This window comes from Salmo salar, chromosome ssa25 (genome assembly GCF_905237065.1).
Source record: "Salmo salar chromosome ssa25, Ssal_v3.1, whole genome shotgun sequence".
In the NCBI taxonomy this organism is placed as follows: Eukaryota; Metazoa; Chordata; class Actinopteri; order Salmoniformes; family Salmonidae; genus Salmo; species Salmo salar.
The window spans coordinates 14145920-14169375 of record NC_059466.1 but is presented as its reverse complement, the minus strand read 5'-3'; the positions used below and the strand labels follow the sequence as shown (position 1 = coordinate 14169375).

At 44.6% G+C, this 23456-nt stretch overlaps 1 protein-coding gene across 8 annotated transcripts in view; it reads left to right on the top strand.

The window, feature by feature from the left end:
• Positions 1 to 23456, top strand: part of LOC106586206 (low-density lipoprotein receptor-related protein 2) — a 63773-nt gene that overhangs the window by 18494 nt on the left and 21823 nt on the right. For 4 of the 8 annotated variants that reach the window (XM_045707398.1, XM_014173224.2, XM_045707397.1 and 1 more), the window contains exons 10-45: positions 918 to 1141; positions 3460 to 3666; positions 3816 to 4018; positions 4110 to 4250; positions 4430 to 4633; positions 6048 to 6240; positions 7014 to 7139; positions 7428 to 7558; positions 7858 to 7995; positions 8103 to 8387; positions 8579 to 8818; positions 8942 to 9061; positions 9316 to 9432; positions 10752 to 11132; positions 11427 to 11441; positions 11857 to 12105; positions 12889 to 13100; positions 13180 to 13364; positions 13476 to 13704; positions 14142 to 14319; positions 14534 to 14662; positions 15403 to 15569; positions 15651 to 15794; positions 15960 to 16069; positions 16408 to 16585; positions 16849 to 17062; positions 18867 to 19106; positions 19219 to 19407; positions 19923 to 20843; positions 20972 to 21137; positions 21308 to 21466; positions 21563 to 21852; positions 22078 to 22278; positions 22477 to 22503; positions 22904 to 23146; positions 23296 to 23421. In XM_045707398.1, coding sequence (XP_045563354.1) covers positions 918 to 1141; positions 3460 to 3666; positions 3816 to 4018; positions 4110 to 4250; positions 4430 to 4633; positions 6048 to 6240; positions 7014 to 7139; positions 7428 to 7558; positions 7858 to 7995; positions 8103 to 8387; positions 8579 to 8818; positions 8942 to 9061; positions 9316 to 9432; positions 10752 to 11132; positions 11427 to 11441; positions 11857 to 12105; positions 12889 to 13100; positions 13180 to 13364; positions 13476 to 13704; positions 14142 to 14319; positions 14534 to 14662; positions 15403 to 15569; positions 15651 to 15794; positions 15960 to 16069; positions 16408 to 16585; positions 16849 to 17062; positions 18867 to 19106; positions 19219 to 19407; positions 19923 to 20843; positions 20972 to 21137; positions 21308 to 21466; positions 21563 to 21852; positions 22078 to 22278; positions 22477 to 22503; positions 22904 to 23146; positions 23296 to 23421 — 7282 coding nt within the window. The remainder of the gene's footprint in view (positions 1 to 917; positions 1142 to 3459; positions 3667 to 3815; positions 4019 to 4109; positions 4251 to 4429; positions 4634 to 6047; positions 6241 to 7013; positions 7140 to 7427; positions 7559 to 7857; positions 7996 to 8102; positions 8388 to 8578; positions 8819 to 8941; positions 9062 to 9315; positions 9433 to 10751; positions 11133 to 11426; positions 11442 to 11856; positions 12106 to 12888; positions 13101 to 13179; positions 13365 to 13475; positions 13705 to 14141; positions 14320 to 14533; positions 14663 to 15402; positions 15570 to 15650; positions 15795 to 15959; positions 16070 to 16407; positions 16586 to 16848; positions 17063 to 18866; positions 19107 to 19218; positions 19408 to 19922; positions 20844 to 20971; positions 21138 to 21307; positions 21467 to 21562; positions 21853 to 22077; positions 22279 to 22476; positions 22504 to 22903; positions 23147 to 23295; positions 23422 to 23456) is intronic. The other 4 variants (XM_045707402.1, XM_014173223.2, XM_045707399.1 and 1 more) reach the window with 3 other exon arrangements.

Below are 23456 nucleotides of genomic sequence, written 5' to 3'. Positions count from 1 at the left end.
CGATAAACTCCATAATTTATGTCCAAATAGCTCCTTGCTGTTCGCGCGTTCAGTTCAGCTACTCCAAATGTAGAAATCGCGCCGAAAAGAAAAGTAAAACAAATATCTATTTACGTTCGTTCAAACATGTCAAACGTTGTAAAGCATCAATCTTTAGGGCCTTTTGAACGTGAAACTTCAGTAATATTCCAACCGGACGGTTCCTGTGTCTTGAAAAACGTTTTGGAACACAGGTCGCTTCTCACATGAACGCGCGCCAATGAACTGATGGGTCTACAACTTCCCAACCTTCTTGTTCGGTCTCTGTTCATCATAGACGCCTCAAACAACTTTCTAAAGACTGTTGACATCTAATGAACCCTAACTCACTGTGTGTTCCATTGGCAATGACTTGAAAGGACTACAAGCACCGGAATTCTCACTTCCTGGTTAGATTCTTCTCAGATTTTTACACAATATATACCCAATACACACAAATCTAAGTAGGAATGAATTAGAAAACAGTATATACATACGAGATGAGTAATGTATGATATGTAAACATTATTAAGTGAATGAGATACCGTAGAATAGTATAGAAAACAGTATATACATACGTGCTCAGTAATGTATGATATGTAAACATTATTAAGTGAATGAGATACCGTTGAATAGTATAGAAAACAGTATATACATACGAGATGAGTAATGCCAGATTTGCTACTAGAATGCTACTGGACAGACAAGATGGAAGCCAGACAAGCAACCAAAACTCAGACTTAATGATAGTAATTTCCTTCTAATTTCATGGGTATTGTGGTGACATATCCCATCCCTGTTTCTCGGAATGCCTCTTTTTTTCTATCTCCATGTCTTTCTGGAGCCATAACCACCAAAAGGGCTAATCTCTTAAAAACAATCCTTTCTTTTGTGGGTAGGTATTTTCGGTGGATATGGACGGTTCCAATATGCAGGTGGTTTTAAATGTATCAGTTGACTACCCTGAGAACCTGGCCGTGGACTGGGTGAACAATAAACTGTATATGGTGGAGTCAAGCGTCAACCGGATTGACATGGTGGATTTTGACGGGAATAACCGGGTGACGCTGATCGCAGAGAATCTGGGAAACCCCAGAGGGCTGGCTCTGGACCCAACTGTGGGGTGAGTAGAGGGGACCTCCCCATCCTCCATCCCTCCATCCCTCTCTCTCGCCATCTCTCTCTCATGCTGCACCGGTAGGAAGTAATAAGGGTGAGAGATTAGAAGATTGTCCTGGGGGATTAGTGAGCAGTATTAAAAGTGATGAGCCTCATTGTAATCCAATAGTACTGTTCGAGAGGGGAGACTGAGCCAAGTGGCTCCAGGTAAATTAGGAAGTGATACTAAATGTAGACACTTGTTCTACCTCGGTGGGATTTAGGGCTGGCCCACCTGTAGACCCAGAGACAAAGACAGTAGAGGATGTACAGTATGTGTTTCAGACTCAATTAAAAAAGGAAATCTGCTTATGTCTCACCTTCTGGTAGCCCTTTCCTGCAGTCAAATGACCTAGTGGCCTCATGTGTGGAATGTTAGTAATATTTTTCGTAATTTCATAATTAATAAACATTTTTTTTTGAAGCCACCGAAAATCCTGTGTTTCTATGTCCAGCAGTTTTGTTATATTTCACTTTTCTGTGATATACAGTTGAAGTCGGAAGTTTACGTACACTTTAGCCAAATACATTTAAACTCAGTTTTTCACAATTCCTAACGTTTAATCTGAGTAAAAAGTCCCTGTTTTAGATCAGTTAAGATCACCACTTTATTTTAAGAATGCGAAATGTCAGAATAATAGTAGAGAGAATGATTTATTTCAGCTTTTATTTCTTTCATCACATTCCCGCTGGGTCAGAAGTTTACATACACTCAATTAGTATTTGGTAGCATTGGCTTTAAATTGTTTAACTTGGGTTAAACATTTCGGGTAGCCTTCCACAAGCTTCCCACAATAAATTGGTTGAATTTTGGCCCATTCCTCCTGACAGAGCTGGTCAGGTTTGTAGGCCTCCTTGCTCGCACACGCTTTTTCAGTTCTGCCCACAAATTTTCTGTGGGATTGAGGTCAGGCTTTGTGATGGACACTTCAATAACTTGACTTTGTTGTCCTTAAGCCATTTTGCCACAACTTTGAAAGTATGCTTGTGGTCATTGTCCATTTGGAAGACCCATTTGTGACCAAGCTTTAATTTCCTGACTGATGTCTTGAGATGTTGCTTCAATATATCCACATCCTTTTCTTTCCTCATGATGACATCTATTTTGTGAAGTGCACCAGTCCCTCCTGCAGCAAAGCACCCCCATAACATGATGCTGTCACCCCAGTGCTTAGCGGTTGGGATGGTGTTCTTCGGCTTGCAAGCCTACCCTTTGTCCCCATGTGCAGTTGCAAACCGTAGTCTGGCTTTTTTATGGCGGTTTTGGAGCAGTGGCTTCTTCCTTGCTGAGCAGCCTTTCAGGTTATGTCGATATAGGAATCGTTTTACTGTGGATATAGATACTTTTGTACCTGTTCCTCCAGCATCTTCACATGGTCCTTTGCTGTTGTTCTGGGATTGATTTGCACTTTTCGCACCAAAGTACGTTCATCTCTAGGAGACAGAACACGTCTCCTACCTGAGCAGTATGACGGCTGCGTGGTCCCATGGTGTTTATACTTGCGTACTATTGTTTGTACAGATGAACGTGGTACCTTCAGGAGTTTGGAAATTGCTCCCAAGGATGAACCAGACTTGTGGAGGTCTTCATTTTTTTCTGAAGTCTTGGCTGATTTCTTTTGATTTTCTCATGATGTCAAGCAAAGAGGCACTGAGTTTGAAGGTAGGCCTTGAACTACATCCACAGGTACACCTCCAATTGACTGAAATGATGTCAATTAGCCTATCAGAAGCTTTTGAAGCCATGACATCATTTTCTGGAATTTTCCAAGCTGTTTAATAAAGGCACAGTCTTCTGACCCACTGGAATTGTGATACAGTGAGATAATCTGTCTGTAAACAATTGTTGGAAAAATTACTTGTGTCATGCACAAAGTAGATGTCCTAACCGACTTGCCAAAACTATAGTTTGTTAACAAGAAATGTGTGAATTGGTTGAAAAACGAGTTTTGTAAACTTTTGCAAAGTGTATGTAAACTTCCGACTTCAACTGTACATAAAGTGTAATATTGAGATGCAAACTCAAAATGTAATACATTTCAACACTATATCTGCCATGCTACAGGTGTCTTCTTTTTTAAGCCCATAACCATGTGTGTGAGGTGTATACTTTTGTTTCAAAGTAGATTTGTTTAAGACTACCAGGTCATTTTATAGCTAGAGGGATGAATAACTTCGCTGCTTGAAATCTAGTTTACCAATGTTCTATATTGCATCCAGTACACAGCAGCCTACTGTACTGGTAACCTGTACCTAACTAAACCAAAATACATTTCTTCACAGGTTCCTGTTCTTCTCAGACTGGGACTCTGTGAATGGAGAGCCAGGTTTGGAGCGGGCATACATGGATGGTACCAATCGCTATGGGATCATCAGGACTAAATTGGGCTGGCCAGCAGGGATCACACTCGATATTGATGCCAAGCGGGTCTACTGGGTCGACAGCCGCTACGACTATATTGAAACCACCACATATGATGGGCTTCATAGGTAAGCATACCAGATATTTTCCCTACGAAAGAGCTCAAATGAGATGTTGTTTGGCCAAATGTCTGAAGACAATATGTAAGAACGGAAAACATTGCAGATCTCTATGAAAATGGGATGGATATAGCCTTGTTTTATAATCCCCCTTTCAGGAAAACAGTGGTTCATGGAGGTGCTGTGATTCCTCACCCCTTTGGCATCAGTATGTTTGAGCACATTGTGTATTTCACTGACTGGACCAAGATGGCCGTGATGAAAGCCAACAAGTTCAGTGACACTAACCCTCAGGTGGTCTACACTACATCTCAGACCCCACATGGAGTGCAAGTGGTACACCAACTAAGACAACCGTATGGTAAGCATATCACTACTACAAATACTCCACTGATCTGTCCCACCTCTGTATGTTCTGTCAGTGACTGAGCGTGTGTGTGTTGTGTTTACAGTGTCGAACCCTTGCGGGGCAAACAGGGGCGGCTGTGAGCAGATCTGTATTCTAAGCCACAGGTCAGACAACCAAGGGCTGGGCTACCGCTGCAGGTGTTGCATGGGCTACGACCTGCATGCTGATGGCAAGAGATGTGTTGGTAAGACCAACACACAAACCGCGTTTAGCTTTTTCCCTATTTACGTTGGACTTTGTCTTGACACTTTACTGTCCTGTGTCCTTTATATGTGCTCTTTATACTGTGAGTGCCAATGTGGTGTGACATAGGATGTGTTATCTGGAGGTTTATGGTGGGTGTCTTCTTCTCTCTCTCTCCAGCGGTGCGGCAGTTCCTGCTCTTCTCCAGCCAGCTGGCTGTCCGAGGCATCCCCTTCAACCTGTCCTCTCAGGAGGATGTTATCCTCCCTGTCACTGGAACACCCTCCTATTTCGTTGGGGTGGACTTCAGCGCCGAAGACAATGCTATCTTCTTCTCAGACACGGCTAAAGACATCATCTACAAACAGAAAGTGGACGGCACCGGTGAGAGCATCCTACATTTTATTTGGTTGGATCGATGACTCGATACTGTATGTAGAATTAAATGAAATTGAAATTGAAATATTTATGTTAAATATTGTTTTATTGCTGAGTTTGTAGTTCATAATCACTGAGTGTTTTTTTTCTCCATTTATTATAATGTGAAGAAATACTTTTCATTTACTATCATGGAAATATTTGTTTATATTTATTTTTTTAACCATATTTACAACCCTACATAATATCCTTTCAAGCAGAGAGCTCAAGCATGTGATCCAGCCAAGCTTATACCACGTCAGTTAGAGGAGTGCCTTTTGGAGCCGGGCAGTGCAATGGGGGAGGGAGGGAAGGAAGGAGGGAGGTAGAGAGGGAGGTAGGGAGTGGACAGGTGCATGGACAGCAGTGAAATTAGCACGTAACAGCTCAAAGTCAGCCTCCAGAATGTAATTAAACAAACACTGGGCACATAATTACTAAAAGTTGTAGAAGCTTCAATATTTGAAGAGTTTATTTCCAAAACGTTATAACCACCAATTTTTCACATTTGTGTTCATTCATCAGAAATGATTGCTTATGGGTACCTTCATGTGTGTGTAAAATATGAGTTCTCAGATTTATAATTAATAGATTTACGATTTTTTGCTAAACACTATATATCCATTGTTTAGCTGGAATGGAAAGTTTGTATCCTGTACATTTGACTGTGCTATGTGTTTGTCTCTCCTAGCCATCTTAAGACGAATGCACTTACTTAAGTCGCTCTGGATAAGAACATCTACATGACTAAAATGTCAATTGGAAAACTTTTACATACAGATCTCATATTACTGTATTGAAAAATATTGTATCATTTGTATATTTCTTTATTAAAAATATAGTTTTCGTTACATTTGACTGTGTTAAACCTAGCAGTACTAATTATTTCTCTGAGAGAGGCGGATATATAGCATTTAGCAACATGATTATTTGTCTCTCTGAAATGAAACCATCAATTGATAGATTTTAAACAAATACATGTATGTCATTGAACAACACCATGCCATGATTAGATAGTGTAAGAATACACCAATCTCTTTCATAATTTCTTTAAACAATAAAAGCTAATTCACCAACATTTCTGAAAATGTATTTATAGCATTTTGGAATTAAACTTCATTTATCTTCCAACTTACGACTCGATAGCCCTGTAAAATAAGTTACCTATGTGATAAATCCACGAAGAAAGAATTTCCAGGATAAAATGAAACCACAAACTGCTCTGAGCAGTGGTGTTGTTCTTGCAACATAGGGTTGACCAGCCCTAGTTTTCTCTGTCAGGTCTACGTAGGGCAAATGCAAGCTGACAGTCTATTTACTTAAATGTGTTCCTCTTTCATCTCTGTATTAAATGGCGGTGTCGCTGCTTTGATCTGCACAGGCAGAGAGGTGCTAGCTGCCAATAGAGTGGACGGCGTGGAGGACTTGGCTTACGACTGGATTTCAAAGAACCTCTACTGGACAGACCCGCGCTACAGGAGTATTTCAGTCATGAAGCTGGCCGATCAGTCCAGGAGAGCCATCATACGCAACCTGAACAGCCCCAGGTCCATCGTGGTGCACCCTGTGATTGGGTAAATACAGCTGGGCTGGGATTAAGGAGGAGGGGTCAGGGAGAGAGGTTTGGTGCCACTTCCAGCCTGACTGTGGCAACAAAAATGAGAGAGGGAGGGATATATAGCAGATATGATAGGGTTCTGTACCTTGTTGCTGCATGAAGAAGGTTGACTTTACCGAGAAATGCATGCTTTTTACAGAATAATATCCTAATTTAAATGTTTGATTCTATTCAGTTCATTTATATAAATGATAATCAGATTATATTTACTTTAGATTAATTTAAAGCACCATAGGAAGTCAAAAGGAAACAAAGATAGTGTGAGAAATCGGTCAAGTAACTGAAATGTTCCTGGGCAAGCACAATTTAGTGAGGGCATTAGCCAGAACCAGCAGGTCTCAGAGGCCCATGTCTAGTCACACCTAGCATAATGCGAGAGGTACCGGCTCATTCATAGATTGTTCACACTTTAAACCCCAAACCTGATAAAAGGAGTCTTTATTTAGTGCTCGTGGGACATTTCCAATAGCTACAAAATCATAAGGCCTCTGGGTCCAATAGCCTAGATTAGTGATGCATGAAGGCCGGTATTGTAGTGGACACTAAGAACTTAGCTTAAACGGAAAAACCCTGTGGCGCTCTCAAATAAACTGTCTATATTTCTCAGTTCATAGAAGATTTTGAAGTGGGCTTAAAGCCAGAGTCTACTTCGGTTGAGGTGAAACAGACATTATAATATTTTCCCATATAAGTGTGAGGGTTGGTTAATGTGTATGTTTTATTTGGCAGGTATATTTTCTGGACCGACTGGTATCGTCCAGCGAAGATTATGAGGGCCTGGTGTGATGGGTCACATGCCCTGTCGATTGTTAACACTACACTTGGCTGGCCCAACGGCCTGGCTATCGACTGGAGGTAAGCCAAAGGTCTCCGAGGAATGGCCTCAAAATACGACATTCTTCCTCTTCCAGTAAAACTCGGTCAAGAAAACAGACAGCAATTTAATGAATAACAAATTAGATCCTTAGGATTGACTTTGTCACTACATTGCAACATTGTGCCACCATGTGTGATAAGTTGACATCATGTTTTTGTTCACCCATCTAAGATCCCATTAAGCGTCTTATCAGAATGATCTTCACTAATCCTCCTCCTGACAGTATGTCTGTGCAACAGTGTTTAATAATGTCTGTCTCCCCCCAGCTCCATGCGCCTCTACTGGGTGGATGCCTTCTTTGATAAGATCGAACACAGCACCTTTGATGGACGGAACAGGCTGTCTCTGGAGCGCATCACTCAGATCTCACATCCTTTTGGTCTCACCATCTTTGGAGGTGACTAAATCTTCAAATTTTCCCATTAATTCAATTTGCATAGGGAACGGTATGCATCACTATTCCATCAATTGTAGGTAAAGCCACCTTGTTATTGTATAAACGCTTTCATCGTTAAAATGTCATTACTACTTGTCAAACAAGCTCGAATAGTGATCATTAGAATTGGCAAATACCGTGTCATCTCAAACATTAGTTCACTGGTGATGAGAGACAGAATAGCTAATGTCATAGGTCGTGCTCTGATATTCTCAACGCTGGGTCTCACTTTCATGAGCATTCCTGCTCGGCCCATCCAGGTTATGCATATTTCACTGACTGGCGCCTGGGTGGGATCGTGCGCGTGCGCAAGACTGACGGGGGAGAGATGGTCATCATCAGGAGGGGAATCAGCCACATCATGCACGTCAAATCTTTCAACTCCAACTCCCAGACCGGTGAGCACCTCTTTCATTGCTTTCCCTGCTGCAGTGTTTATGTTATGGAGGATAGCTATGTGGCCATCACTGTACTCATTAATGATATCCTTTGCTACCCCTCTCAGGTTCCAACTTCTGCAGTAGGAATACTAACCCTAATGGAGACTGCAGCCATTTCTGCTTCCCGGCACCGGACTCCCAGAGGGTGTGTGGCTGTCCGTATGGCTTGAAGCTGGCGCCCAACCAGCAGACGTGTGTAGAGGACCCTTCCAACGAGCCCCCCACGCTGCAGTGTGGTGCCAACTCCTTCTCCTGCACCAACGGGAAATGTGTCCCTCAGAACTACAGATGCGATGGCGTTGACGATTGCCATGACAACAGTGATGAGGCCAACTGTGGAAGAGCTCATAGTAATGCATTATGTTCTGTTTCAATGGCGTATACTAACTGTTAGTATGTCACTGGAGGCACTTTATTGGGGCAATAGTATTCATGTTTAATATACTTATACTTAGATGTAAGTATACTTTAAATGGCTTGTTACAGTGTTAGCAAGAAGCAAAACATTTATGTTTCATTAATCCTTCCTGTTCTCTCTCAGACACCACCTGCTCACCCAGGGCGTTCACATGTGCCAACCAGCAATGTGTGCCCAGTGGTTGGCACTGCGACGGGCACAACGACTGCTTCGACGGCAGTGACGAGCGGGACTGCCCCACCCAGAACCCTGGCACCTGCCCGGCCAACCAGTTCACCTGTGCCAACCACCGCTGCATCCCACACACCTGGGTGTGTGACACAGACAACGACTGTGGGGACAGCTCCGACGAGGCCAACTGCAGTGAGTCTCCTAGTCTAAGGATCACTTTTATTTCCACACATTTACTGTAGGAGTAATTCCTCTGTTGTTGAGTGTCTTTTTGGGATCTAACTGTTAGCTCCATTGGTCTCTCTGTGTTGGCAGACCTCAGTGGGACATGCCACCCGGAACAGTTCCAGTGCCCAGACCACCGCTGTATAGGCCCCAGCTATGTGTGTGACGGAGACAGAGACTGTATGGATGGGGCTGATGAACAGGGCTGCAGTGAGTGTCTCTGTATACCTCTCAACACTGGACTGTATTTAGGAACTAACACAGCTAGAAAGCACCAACAACAAGTGGCACATCATTTCAAGTCAATTGAATCAACCCACGCATTTGATATTCCTTCTTATGCCATTGATCTCATTCCGTGTGTATTATACAGTACTCACAATGACTTTGCATGTTCTGAACTGCATCCTCCATCCACACTGTTTGCAATATCTCAGCCTCACACTATGCTGTTGTTTTTTCAGTTTACAACTGCACTCTCTATGAGTTCAAGTGTTCCAATGGACATCAGTGTATCAACTCCTACTACCGCTGTGATGGGGTCTTTGACTGTAGTGATCGCTCGGATGAGTCTGGCTGTCGTAAGTATTCAACCTCTTTGTTTTGAGTCTCAAGAAAATACACTGAACAAAAATATAAACGCACCATGGAAAGGGTTGGTCCCATGTTTCATGAGCTGAAATAAAAGATCCCTGACATATTCCATACGCACAAAAAGCTTATTTCTCTCCAATTTTTGTGCACAAATTTGTTTACATCCCCATTGGCGAGAATTTCTCCTGCCAAGACAATCCATCCACCTGACAGGTGCGCCATATCAATAAGCTGATTAAACAGCATGAACAGTACACAGGTGCACCTTGTGCTGGGGACAATAAAAGGGCACTCTAAAAGGTGCAGTTTTGTCATACAGTACAATGCCACAGATGTCTCAAGTTTTGCGTGTGCAATTGGCATGCTGACTGCAGGAATGTCCACCAGAGCTGTTGTCAGAGAATTGAATGTTAATTTATCTACCATAAGCCACCTCCAACGTCATTTTAGAGAATTTGGCAGTACGTCCAACCGGCCTCACAACTGCAGACCACGTGTAACCACGCCAGCCCAGGACCTCCACATCCGGCTTCTTTACCTGCGGGATCGTCTGAGACCAGCCACCCGGCAGCTGATGAAACTGAGGAGTATTTCTGTCTGTAATAAAGCCCTTTTGTGGGGAAAAACTCATTTTGATTGGCTAAGCCTGGCTTCCCATTGGGTGTGCCTGGCTCCCAAGTGGGTGGGCAAATGCCCTCCCAGGCTCACCCATGGCTGCGCCCCTTCCCAGTCATGTGAAATCTGTAGATTAGGGCCTAATGAATTTATTTCAGTTGGCTGATTTCCTTATACGAACTGTAACTGTATTGTTGAAATTGTTGCATGTTGCATTTATATTTTTGTTCAGTATAGGATGACCAGTTTATGTATTTGCTTTCTTGCCTTTCTCACTGCTTTCAGACGATCGCGAGCCCTTAACAGGTAGAAACAACCTCAATCATTGATTAAACCTCACGCGTGTACCTGTCATTCATCCCAAACCTGCCAACACTAACCCTCTGAATATGGGTAGAATGTTTCAAAAACAAAATGAGTCATTACAAATGTTTCAGAAATGGTGTGTTTTAATACAGAGTACAGATTCGATGACTGTCGTAAATATACATCCTCATTGTTTTGAGTCACAATAAAATGCAATGATCGGTTGCTATGCGGAGTTGCTCGACCAACTGGTCTTGGAGCACAGCAGTTTGACCATTACTCTTAATGAGGTGACGTCATCACAGAGGTTCTGCTGTGGCTTCCTCCCGAGCTTCAGCCACACTTCACTACACTGTCTGACCGTGCCTTCTCCTGCTGTGCCCAGCCACCAGACCCCCAGGGATGTGCCACCATGAGAGTGAGTTCCAGTGCCAGTCGGACGGCAGCTGTATCCCCTCTACCTGGGAGTGTGACGGTCACCCGGACTGTGAGGACGGCTCAGACGAGCACCACGTCTGTCCCCCCCGCACCTGCCCCACCACCCTGTTCCGCTGTGACAACGGCAACTGTGTGTACCGCGGGTGGCTCTGCGATGGGGACAACGACTGTAGGGACATGAGTGACGAGAGAAACTGCCCCACGCCACCTTTCCGCTGCCCCAGCTGGCAGTGGCAGTGCCCGGGCCACAGCGTGTGTGTCAACATCAGCAGGGTGTGTGACAACAATCCTGACTGTCCCAATGGTGCGGACGAGTCCCCGCTCTGCAGTAAGTCACCATCTCTGCTTCTCTGCCTTTTGGGCCAGCATTCTAATAGTGTGGTTACGAAAATCACTCTTTGAACATTTTCTTTTTGTAATTTTCTAGGTTCACTGGTCACTTGAAATCTAGACATATTTTTCACGGCATTCCTGGTCAAAACCAATAGAGCGTTTTAATGTTTGTGAAGAATTTTTGTTATGCTTGGAATCTTGTGTTCAAATCATGCATGTGTTGATTTGGTCTGTAATAACTTAAAAGTGATCTATGATTTTCCTTTCCTGCCGTCCTCACTGCTTTCAGACGAGCCCTTGCCAGGTAGGAACAACCTCAATCATTGGTTAAACCTCACCCGTGTAGCTTTGATTCATCCCAAACCTGCCATCCACACTAACCCTCTGAATATGGGTATAGTGTTGCAAAACACAATTGGAGGATAGAATTAAATGATTGTCTGTAGTTACAAATGTAGTAAATGTGTTTCAGAATGTAAAAATGGTATAATTTGATACAAAATAGAAAGTCTATAGATATTTTCTGGGGTGCTGTGTTGATGCTCTATTTGCAGCACTGTGATTCGTTGAGCAGCTAGCTATAGTAGATGCATTGCCTTCATACATTTGATTCATTTATCCACATTGCCTGTAACGTATGTCACCAAGGTGTTTCATTTTCTTACCGTCTGTTTTTAAGAATGACAGCTATTAACTCACTCCTCTTTTGACCCTCCTAGATCAGGAGAGCTGCACAGACAACAACGCTGGTTGCACCCACGGCTGCATCCAGGGTCCGTTTGGGGCCCAGTGCACATGTCCCCTGGGTTACCAGCTGAGTAATGACTGGAAGACGTGTGATGACCTGAATGAGTGTAACCCCCCTGGGCTGTGTAGTCAGCACTGCTTCAACGAGAGAGGCTCCTTCCGCTGTCACTGCTCAGATGGATACACTCTGGAGGCTGACCAACACACATGCAAGGTCTCAGGTGAGGAGCAAGACGGTTTGTGTGTGTGTGTGTGTGTGTGTGTGTGTGTGTGTGTGTGTGTGTGTGTGTGTGTGTGTGTGTGTGTGTGTGTGTGTGTGTGGTTAACCATAGAGTATTTGAAGAGAATTTGCATCTGCCACACTATAATTTTAACTCTTATAAACTTTTACTCACTTACATTTGGATGCAATGGCATTTTATTTCACCAATCCATTTGGTCCACAACATACTCAATTATGTTTCCTCTAAACATAATTGGCCTAATTTCAAAATATGAGACACATCTTCCATCTGTGGATAAAGTCCAGTCTTCCAGATACAGTACATCTGATTGGCCCACACAGACATGATAAACCGTCCAGTGGCTGGACAGGAATGATCTAAATGGAGTCGGTGTTCGGTCTCAGACCACCGGGCGGACAGACTCACTCTTCTCCATTCTCTTCCCACTCTGCTCTGATTTCCCCAGATAAGACGAATGACATATATGCCACTCACTGACTCTCTCTTTAGGTAATTAGGACATAATCAGCAACAAAGGGCTTGTTTATGAGTAGTGCACCTGACATGAGCCCATCACAGATATCTTGCGAAAAAGCCCTGTAATTCAATTCGCCATTATTCTCAACAAAGCTGCATTGATCCCCTGCTGTGGATATCTGAGTAGCTCTGTCTATCGTGTTTTGAAGTTTGGGAAGTCCTCCGTAGAATGTTCTATAGCTGATGAGTAGTCTCATTTGAATTAGAAGGCACAGGTGAGAAGAGGATGGTTTCTGTTCACAGGTTCACGTGAGGCTTTCCTGTTAGTTGCCAGCCGAAATCAGATTGTGTCCGATGACATAACCACTCAGCCCAATGTGGTCCGCTCGCTGGTCCGGGATGGGCGAAACATCGTGGCCCTGGACTTTGACTCGGTGACTGACCGTGTGTACTGGTCTGACACCAGCCAGGACAGAATATGGAGCGCTCACAAAAATGGCTCTGACAGGGCCGTGGTGAGTACTGATTACTGACTGTCCTTCCATTTCTCACAAACATTCTCCAATCACTTAAACCTGTGTTTTGATTTGACAGGTTTTTGACAGTGGAGTGACAGTGACAGAGAGCCTGGCAGTGGACTGGGTGGGCAGGAATCTCTACTGGACTGACTATGTTCTGGAGACCATCGAGGTGTCTAAATTGGACGGCACCCACAGGACTGTGTTGGTCAGTGAGAACGTGACCAATCCCAGAGCCCTGGTGCTGGACCCAAGGGACAGGTGAGGCTCATCTACAGTGGACATACATATTGGCAGAGAAGGAGGATACGTTTGAATTACAATAATACAAATGTAATTGACTGTAACTATAACAGTTGATCTATTGTGCAGTGCTCACCTCATGTTCTGGACAGACTGGGGGAGGAACCCTCGCATTGAGAAGGCCAGCATGGACGGGAAGATGAGGACAACCATCATAAGCAACAAACTGTACTGGCCCAACGGCCTAACCATTGACTATCCCAACAATCTGCTCTACTTCGCTGATGCCTACCTGGATTTTATTGACTACTGTGATTACAATGGCAACAACAGGAAACAAGTTCTGGCCAGCGATTTGGTGAGGATACATGGCATTTTCTATAGATTTTTCTTTACATTGATATAATTGATATCAGAGGCGCAACTTTGGTTTTAGAAGTGGGGGGACATATATTTTTTATATGTTATTATTTATATTTTTATCCAGTCGGATAAACACTCCAAACAGCCTACCTGATCGCTCAGAGGCGTCGGCATGGTCATAAAGCACACCATTTTATCATATTGTATCACATTCCAATGATAAAACTGGGTGGGACAAAAATGCAATTTCAGAATGTGTGGGGGGGGGGGGACATGTCCCCCGTCCCCAGTGAAAGTTGCGCCCCTGATTGATATAGATTAAACTAGGAAAACATTAGCATTGCATACAGAACATAACTTACCGATTTACCATCTGTGTGGAATAATATCAATAAAATGCACTTCTTGTCTTTTGCTGCTCTCAATAAAAAGGTACTGCAACATCCCCACGCAATTACCATTTTTGAGGATTTTGTGTATTGGACCGACAGATACATCAACCGTGTGATCCGAGCCCATAAGTGGCACGGGGAGAACCAGACAGTGATGCTCTACAACCTCCCTCAGCCCATGGGCCTGGTGGCGGTACACCCGGCCAGGCAGCCTGCAGGTAGGACAGGGACCCACCACTGATCAATAACATTCTAGGACATATGGTAGGCCAATTACAAATACATCTTAGACATGTTGATATCGTAAGCTAGTATTGGCACAGTACACTATTGCCATTGTATTTTAAATGACATTTCAGAATGAACAAAGAGGATACTGAACACTGTTGATTTTTGTCTTGTTTGTGTGTGTGTTATTGGATCTGTGTGCAGGTGAAAACCACTGCTTGAGGAGGCTTTGTACTCATATCTGCCTGCTCTCGGCCATTGGGCCCAGCTACTACTCCTGTGCCTGTCCCTCAGGCTGGACCCTGACTGCAGACAATTTCACCTGTGCCAGAGGTAAGCTCCATGCCAACCTGAGGGAAACACTCATCACTCACAGTTTCATTAAAAAGGAAGTGAGGTCAGATGGAACGGATAGATTGTAATTCTCATAACGTATAAAGTATTTATTCATGGTGTAGGTATTGGTACGAATGCTTAAAACCTACAAATAGAGAGCTGCTGTTTTTCAAACATATTTATTTGGGCATATCCAGCTCTCAGTCGATAAAAGAAGAAATCTAGAATGCCGGACTCATATTTTAGAGGCTAAGGACTTGTCAACAGTATCCCATTTAAATTCTGTTGTAAAATCCCATTCCAGAGGTAAATATTGAGGATCATTAAAGTGTGACTAGGGTTTCAATAAGACAAGGGACCTTTAATGTGAAGTCTAGAGGGTCGTGTTTAGGTCAACAGCGTAACCCATCTCAGGGCTTGAGCTTTTTCTAGCCATGCAGAACGCATTCACCCATGAGAGGTGATGATTACCCAAGAATGAAAATGCCCCCGAGCTATCTATTGATTCTAATCTCTGATGACAAAGCAAATCATACTGTGGAATAAGCTTACACCAGACCATCTGAACCCCCTCCTCTTTCAACCTTCTTTCAACATACTGTGGTATTTTACCTGTTTTTTAAAACGAAATCAGTGCCCAATAGGCTATATGTCCAAATAGGCTATATGTCCAATAGGCTAAATGTCCATTCGGAGCCACCATGTTTTTGGTGATGAATACTTGTGTTTTCCTGCAGTTGAGGATCCTTTCTTGGTGGTGGTGAGAGACAGTGTCATCTACGGCATGTCCTTGAACCCGGACGACAAGAGCAACGATGCCATGGTCCCAGTTGCTGGACTTCAGAATGGATATGATGTGGACTTTGACGACATTGAGCGGACCATCTATTGGGTAGAGCACCCGGTACGTGTTAGCACTGTCCACACAAACAGAGACCTGAAGTGAGACTAGGCTCTGACCAACCCTGTCCCTTCTCCTCTGTAGGGTGAGATCCACAGAGTGAAGTCGGACGGTACCAACAGGACAGAGTTTGCCCCGGCAGCCATTCTGGGTTCCCCTGTGGGCCTGGCCCTGGACTGGATGGCAGAGAACCTGTACTACACCAACCCAGCCACCCAGTCTATTGAGGTGAGCTGAAACATCCCCCCTCTATGCTCCTGTATATAATAACAATGAAGTTATTTCTGAAAATGAGTGGTACACTACTGACAGTGAACATCGTATTTAGAAAATAAAGTAGTCCTCTTATCTGTCAGGGGTACATCTGATCTGTGCGTGTGTGTGTTTTGTCAGGTTTTGAGACTGAGAGGGGAGGTGCAGTACAGAAAGACTCTAATCACCAATAATGGCTCCCCGACTGGCGCAGGCTCTCCGGTTGGCATTGCTGTGGACCCGGCACGTGGGTAAGCACCATTTAACACTGCTCTGGCTCATCCCCACAGTCACTCACCCCCTTCAGCCTGCCTGCCTGAATGCCATCTGCTCCACCCCCAGAGAGAGCGACCTAGCGCTGTTACTGTACACAACACTACACACTCCAACAAGCCACCACCAGGCAAAAAGTGCACATATCAACTATTCACCGTCAGCATATCAAATGTGTATTGGCATGATTAAGACATATCGTTCTCTCTGAATCTCACACGTGGACTTGGATTGAATCTGTTGTAGATGTTCTCATATGAGGTGATGGAGATGCTGAGGGGCTGTATTCATAGCTGTGTCTCTCTCTCTCTGTTAGGAAACTGTACTGGACAGACCAGGGCACAGAGAGTGGCATCCCTGCTAAGGTGGCGGCTGCAGACATGGACGGCTCCAACCCTGTCATCCTGTTCACCAACAACCTGGATCATGTGGAGTTCATCACTGTGGACATACAAGAGAACAAGCTGTACTGGGCTGTCACAGGCACCGGAATGGTGGGTCATCTCTCCCTCAACCACTATGCCTGCGTCTCAAATGCCACCCTATATAGTTCACTACTTTTGACCAGGGCCCATAGGGCTCTGGTCAATTAAAGTGCACTATATAGGGAATAGGGTGCTCTATGGTCCCTATGATTCATATGTAGCTGATTCTAACAAAATACCCTCACGTAGTCCAACTCATTGCTTATTATGCATATATTTTACACATTAAATCTGGTATTAAGGGCAGTCTTGATGTTATTAAAACCCCACAGATTGAGCGTGGCGACCCAGACGGGACCAATCGCATCACAATAGTGACAGGCTTGTCCCATCCCTGGGGCGTTGCTGTTCATGAGCGCTTCCTGTACTTCACCGACCGGGACTTTGAGGTGATAGAGCGAGTGGACAAGGCCACCGGGGCTAACAAGGTGGTGCTGCGGGACAACGTGTCTGGACTGAGAGTACTGAAGGTGCACTACAGGGAGAGTGAGTATCTGAGGGACCTTATGGTACGGCCAAACAAATATGAACCCCACTCCATTGATTGAGACCGAAAGGTTGATTGAGACCGAAACGTTTGTTTATTAAGATACATGAACTTGTTGGAAGCATCAAGATTACCAGTGCACTGGAGTTTTTACATTTATTTTGTTGAGTGTTTAATCAGTATGCATACATATATATTTTGGCCGTTATGCTTTTTTTTGGCAAAGATATAGCATTGCTGAATTATGGCATTGCTTTGGTCTTTTTGATAGCTGTTGGGTAATTATGTGGGAGATGGAGGGGAGCATTAGATGGCCAGTTACTTTTCCCTTATAAGGAACACTGGGCATTGTGTATGGAACAAGCAGTGTCCGTTTGTCTCCTAAAACAGAGCGTACAAAAAAAAAAATGGTTCTGTGAAAGTTCCCATAACATTTGTTAGGTCGTGGCAAATGTTCTCATAACACAAAAACATTTCAGTTGTGCAGATGATTCCAAATTGTTTCTTTTACGCTGCGAAAAACAATCACCTGATGTTAGAAAAATGTTCCCAGAACTAATTTAGTCTGTTCTTTAAAGGTTCCCAGAATGTTTAATTCGGTTGTGGGAACAGTCTGGTGGGAACTGAGCATATTTTGTGTTCTGGGAACCTATGTCTTCTAATGTACCCACTCTGTTCCCACAACCTAATTAAATGTTCTGGAAACCTTTTAAAGAACTCAGAAAGCCTGTTTTGTTAACATTCTTGCAACATCAAAGGAATGTGTTGTTCACCCTGATACAAACATTATCTGAATATCACCACAACTGGACAGTTTAAGTGTTTTGGGAAGCTCTTGTCATATCCCCACTATGTTCCCACAACCTAAATAAATGTTATAGGAATGTATAAAGTACATAAAAATATGTTCTGGGAATGTTCTTGCAACATCAGGTAAATGTTTTTTGTACCCTAAAAGAAACATTGTATAATCATCTGCACAACTGGACAGTTTTTGTGTTTTAGGAACATTTCTTTTGTGATGTCCCCACAATATTCCCACCAGACTGTTCCCACAACTTTATAAAACATTCCGGGAACCTTTAAAGAGCAGACGCAATGTGTTCTGGGAACATTCTTGCAACATCAGGCGAATGTTTTATACAAACATTGTATAAACATCAGCGCGACTGGACAGTTTTTGTGTTATGAGAACATTTACTGCAACTTAGCAAATGTTCAGGGAACTTTCACAGAACCAAAACAATACTGGAACATTATTACGTTTGAGGAATGTTCTGTGGTGTTTGTTACAGACATTGTGCACAACATTTTAGTGAATGTTAGGAGAACATTCCAAGGATATTTCATTTGGAAAATGTGTTTGAAGAAAAGAAAGATTTTGTTATCAAAAACATTATTTGAATGTTTTTGGGATGTTATCATCCTAATGTTAGATACAACTCTTAACTTAAACTCAATGGGAATGTAAGCTAATGTTCTGGGAATGTTCCCGGTTTGCTGGGGATACTGTAAGTGACATGGTTTCTGGGAATAGATCAAGCCTTGAGCCTTGAACGATGTATCAAAATTGTGTTTGCACCAGATTCTTCCAGTGACGGCTCAGAAATGAGGCACAAGTTCTCAGTTCCAGGATTGTAATTTGTAACATAGTTTAGTCTAATTTTGAAAAGTTCCTGACTACCCTTGTTGTCCTTGACCTAGAACTTTTAGAAATGTTAATGAATTTGTAGTTCTATTTGTGCAGACTCCTGTTTTATATGAATGCCATGTTCTAATCCACCTTGTGGTCTGCCTCTGCAGTCTCGGCTGGTACCTCTAACGGTTGCAGCAACAACATTGGTGCGTGTGAGCACCTGTGTCTACCGCGGCCCAGAGGCCTGTATACCTGTGCCTGTGCTACTGGCTTCAAGCTCAGCGTTAACAACAGGACCTGTGCTCCATACCAGTCCTACGTGGTCATCTCCATGCTAACTGCCCTCAAAGGCTTCAGTCTGGAGGGGGCTGACCACTCTGAGGCCATGGTGCCAGTGGCTGGGAGAGGTGGGTGTTGTTCAGATGTAAATGTGTCGTTCAGCCTTTTCATTAGTAGAGGAAAAACAACACCACATCAATGCCCTTGTTTATGGTTAACCTCTCTGGTTGTGTCGTGTAGGACGTAATGCTCTACATGTGGATATCCACATGCCCTCGGGGTTCCTCTACTGGTGTGACTTCAGCAGCACTGTGACTTCTCAGAACGGGATCCGCCGGATCAAGCCCGATGGAGCAGGGTTCCGCAGTGTGGTCACATCTGGAATCGGCCGCAACGGGATACGAGGCATCGCTGTGGACTGGGCTGCAGGTAGGGCATCCGCTTTGGGTTCGTGTTCAGAGAGCTCAATTGAAAAGTGTTTAAATGATGCCAGCAGGTAGAGAAAGTAATGGTCAGCCAACAGTAGGTATCCAGGGATACTGTGTAAGAGGCTTTAACACAGGGTCTGACTCCAGAAAACAGGCTGGATTATTCTCAGTCAGGTGAGTAGAAAGAAGTGAGGACTGGAATGGAGAGTGCTGCAGATCTTGGTAGTGTGGCCAATAATTATTCAGTTTATGGGTACACAAAACAGAAGCTGGTTTCCCAGACACAGATTACATTTCTGGACTAAAATGGAAAATCTCTCATTGAAAGTGCAATGTAGTCCAGGAATAGGCAATCTGGGTCTAGGAAACCAGCCCCTGGTGACTATTCAAATTAGCGGACTTACTCTGTCCTTATACAACCACTCAATACCATCTGCATTACCGGAGGCTCTTCCTAGATAATCTAATCTCCATTGCCCTTTTATTTATATATATCAACTTGGCTGTGCTTTTCAGGGAACCTCTATTTCACGAATGCTTTCCTGACGGAGACCTATGTGGAGGTTCTGCGCTTAAACACAACTTTCCGACGTGTGCTGTTGAAGACTCAAGTGGACATGCCACGCCACATCGTGGTGGACCCTAAAAACAGATACCTGTTCTGGGCAGATTACGGACAGAACCCCAAGATTGAGCGAGCTCTGCTGGACGGGACCAACCGCACTGTGCTGGTGTCGTCTGGGATTATAACCCCGCGAGGTCTGGCTCTGGACTTCCAGACTGGATATGTCTACTGGGTGGATGACTCTCTGGATATGATAGCCCGGGTCAACCCTCAGGGGGGAGAAACAGAGATAGTCAGGTACGGGAGCCGCTACCCAACTCCCTATGGCATCACTGTGTTTGAGACTAGCATCATCTGGGTGGACAGGAACCTGAAGAAGGTGTTCCAGGCCAGTAAGGAGCCTGGCAGTACAGAGCAGCCTACAGTCATCAGAGACAACATTAACATGCTGAGAGACGTGACTATCTACGACCAGCGTATCCAGCCCAGCTCGGCCCAGCAGCTCAACAACAACCCCTGCCTGCAGACCAACGGGGGCTGTGCCCACTTCTGCTTTGCCCTCCCCGGGAGCCAGACCAAGAAGTGTGGCTGTGCCTTTGGGAACCTGGGGGCGGACAACGCGGGCTGTGTGGTGTCGCGGGATGATTACCTCATCTATACGACAGAGAGCACGGTGCGGAGTCTGCGTCTGGACCCGGACGACCACGCACTGCCCTTCCCTGTGGTCAACGTGCCCCGCACCTCCGTGGCCCTGGACTTTGACCGCACAGACAATAGGATCTACTTCACCCAGAGCTCAGGGGCTGGGAGCAGCAAGATTAGCTACATCAGTCTGTCCTCTCCCACCTCACCTCCAGTAGCGGTGGCTTCTGGTAAGACACCTAACAACTGGATTTGTTCCGTTACATTGCAACATCATACTGTAATCTGGTTACAGCTTTTTTTGGGCTATTTGCTTATTGCAGTACTTTTCTATGTGCTGTGTTTTGTGCCCATGCAGATCTAGGAGCTCCTGATGGTATTGCCTATGACTGGATCAACAAAAGGATTTACTACAGTGACTACATCAACCAGACAATCAGCTCCATGGCATTGGACGGGACACAGAGATCCATCATCGCCCGCGTGCTCCGACCTAGAGCCATCATGCTGGATCCCTGCAGGGGGTAAGACTGGCCAGAAATGCCAAGAATGCTGATACCGTTTCACTCCTTCTGTAATGATAACAAGAGCGCTCGCTCAGTATATTCAATAGATATTCAGCATGTGTTCAATGTACACTGTACCGTCATGGATAAAAAAAATGGGGAATCTATTCTATTTCCATGTCATACAGGTATATGTACTGGACAGACTGGGGGACCAATGCAAAGATTGAACGTGCTACTTTGGGAGGGAACTTCAGGACAGAGATTGTAAACAGCAGTCTAGTGTGGCCCAATGGACTAACCCTGGACTATGAAGAGCAGAGACTGTACTGGGCAGATGCCAGCCTGTAAGACCCTCTTCTAATAATTCTACATTCTTCTCACAAATCCATCATTGTCAGATTGTATTGATGGTAATGATATGTGCTGGTTTTGGTTATCAGACAGAAGATTGAGCGCTGCTCTCTCACTGGGGCCAATCGGGAGATCATCGTCAGCACAGCCATTTACCCATTCGCCATGACCATGTATGGCCAGTACATCTACTGGACTGACTGGAACACACGCAGTATCTACCGGGCTAACAAGCACGATGGGTCTGACCAGAGGGTGATGACACAGAACCTTCCATCCAGACCCATGGATGTCCACGTGCTGGCCAGCAACAAGCAGCAACAGTGCAACAGCCCTTGTCAACAGTTCAACGGAGGCTGCAGTCACATCTGTACCCCAGGTACTAGCAGTTAGGCCCTACTTTAACCCTCAGGTTTCCTGATCGAATAGAAGCAGGCTGTAGCTTCGTAGCTAAATGTGGGGGTTGGACCGAGCTTCCTTTGAAAATGTCATTTTCTCGAGCATCGTATTGTTTTGATGTTGTTATGTTGTTTTGGGGTGATGTGTGTTGGGCTATCATACCACCCCATCCGTCTGATGCCTGTCCCCCTGCCCCTCTCCTCAGGGCCCCAGGGTGCTGAGTGTCAGTGTCCCTCAGAGGGTCGGTGGTACCTGGCCGACAACAAGCACTGTATCCCTGACAACGGGACCCGCTGCCAGGCAGGCCAGTTCACCTGTATGAATGGACGCTGTATCCGTGCTCAGTGGAAGTGTGACAATGACAATGACTGTGTGGACGGAAGCGACGAGCTAGAGAGAGTCTGCGGTATGGTGCTTAGTGGCCCCACGTAGTGCCTGTTTTGTTGAACGTTGTTTGTCTCGTCTATCTAGAAATATCTTCCTTTAATATCTTTGTTGATTTGTCTTGAATGTGATTGTGGTTACAGCCGACCTTCTCTTAACCGTCTCTAAAATGCTGCCTCTAACCAGATTTCTGTTTCTACCTGCAACAACTATTTTTCAGGATCCAAGAATGATTTCCAACCTTTTGGTGTGTATGCTTGCAAATCACTAATCTAATGTAGCTATTTAGTGATGCTTGTTTTCTTCTACTAACCCTATCCTAAATGAATACATTAATGTACTTATCTTATATCTTGCATGCAGTCCAAGTTCAAATGGCAGCAGCATTTATTGCCTTGTCAGGTAAATCTCCATCTTGTACACCTGCTCATCTTCACCTGGGCTCGTATGTATCAATCGTCTCAGAGTAGTACTGATCTAAGATCAGGTTCCTCCTGTCCGTGTAATCTGATTCGTTGTGATCTAAAAGGCAACACTGATCTTAAATCAGCACTCCTACTCTGAGATGCATGAGACCTACAGCCCCTTGTCTCCCTGTCCATTGGCTAGATCTCTGATTATGGTGTTTTTGGTTATTCGATTGGCAGCCTTCCACACTTGCGAGCCCACTGTGTTCACCTGTGGGAACGGTCGCTGTGTGCCCTACCACTACCGCTGTGACCACTACAACGACTGTGGCGACAACAGTGATGAGGTAGGCTGCCTGTTCAGGTTGTGCGACCCCAACACTGAGTTCCCCTGCAACAACGGACGCTGCATCGCTAAGGACTACGTCTGCAACGGCATCAACAACTGCTTTGACAATGGCACTTCAGACGAACAAAACTGCCGTAAGTCTACACAGCAGGACTTGGTTTCAGATCGAAAGTTAAAATGTCAGTCCATAAGGATTGGAGACGTTTCAAGTGTGGTGAAATAATAGATTTTGCTCTGTGACACGAGATGATAACACCAATCCTCTTCTTGTCATGTATCTCAGCGGAGCGAACATGTCCGCCAGAACACACCAAGTGTGCATCCAACAACATCTGCATCCCCCGCTCCTACCTGTGTGACGGGGACAATGACTGTGGGGACATGAGTGACGAGAGCCCTGTACACTGCGGTGAGTCCCCCAGGCCTGGTCTGTACAGTTAGGGT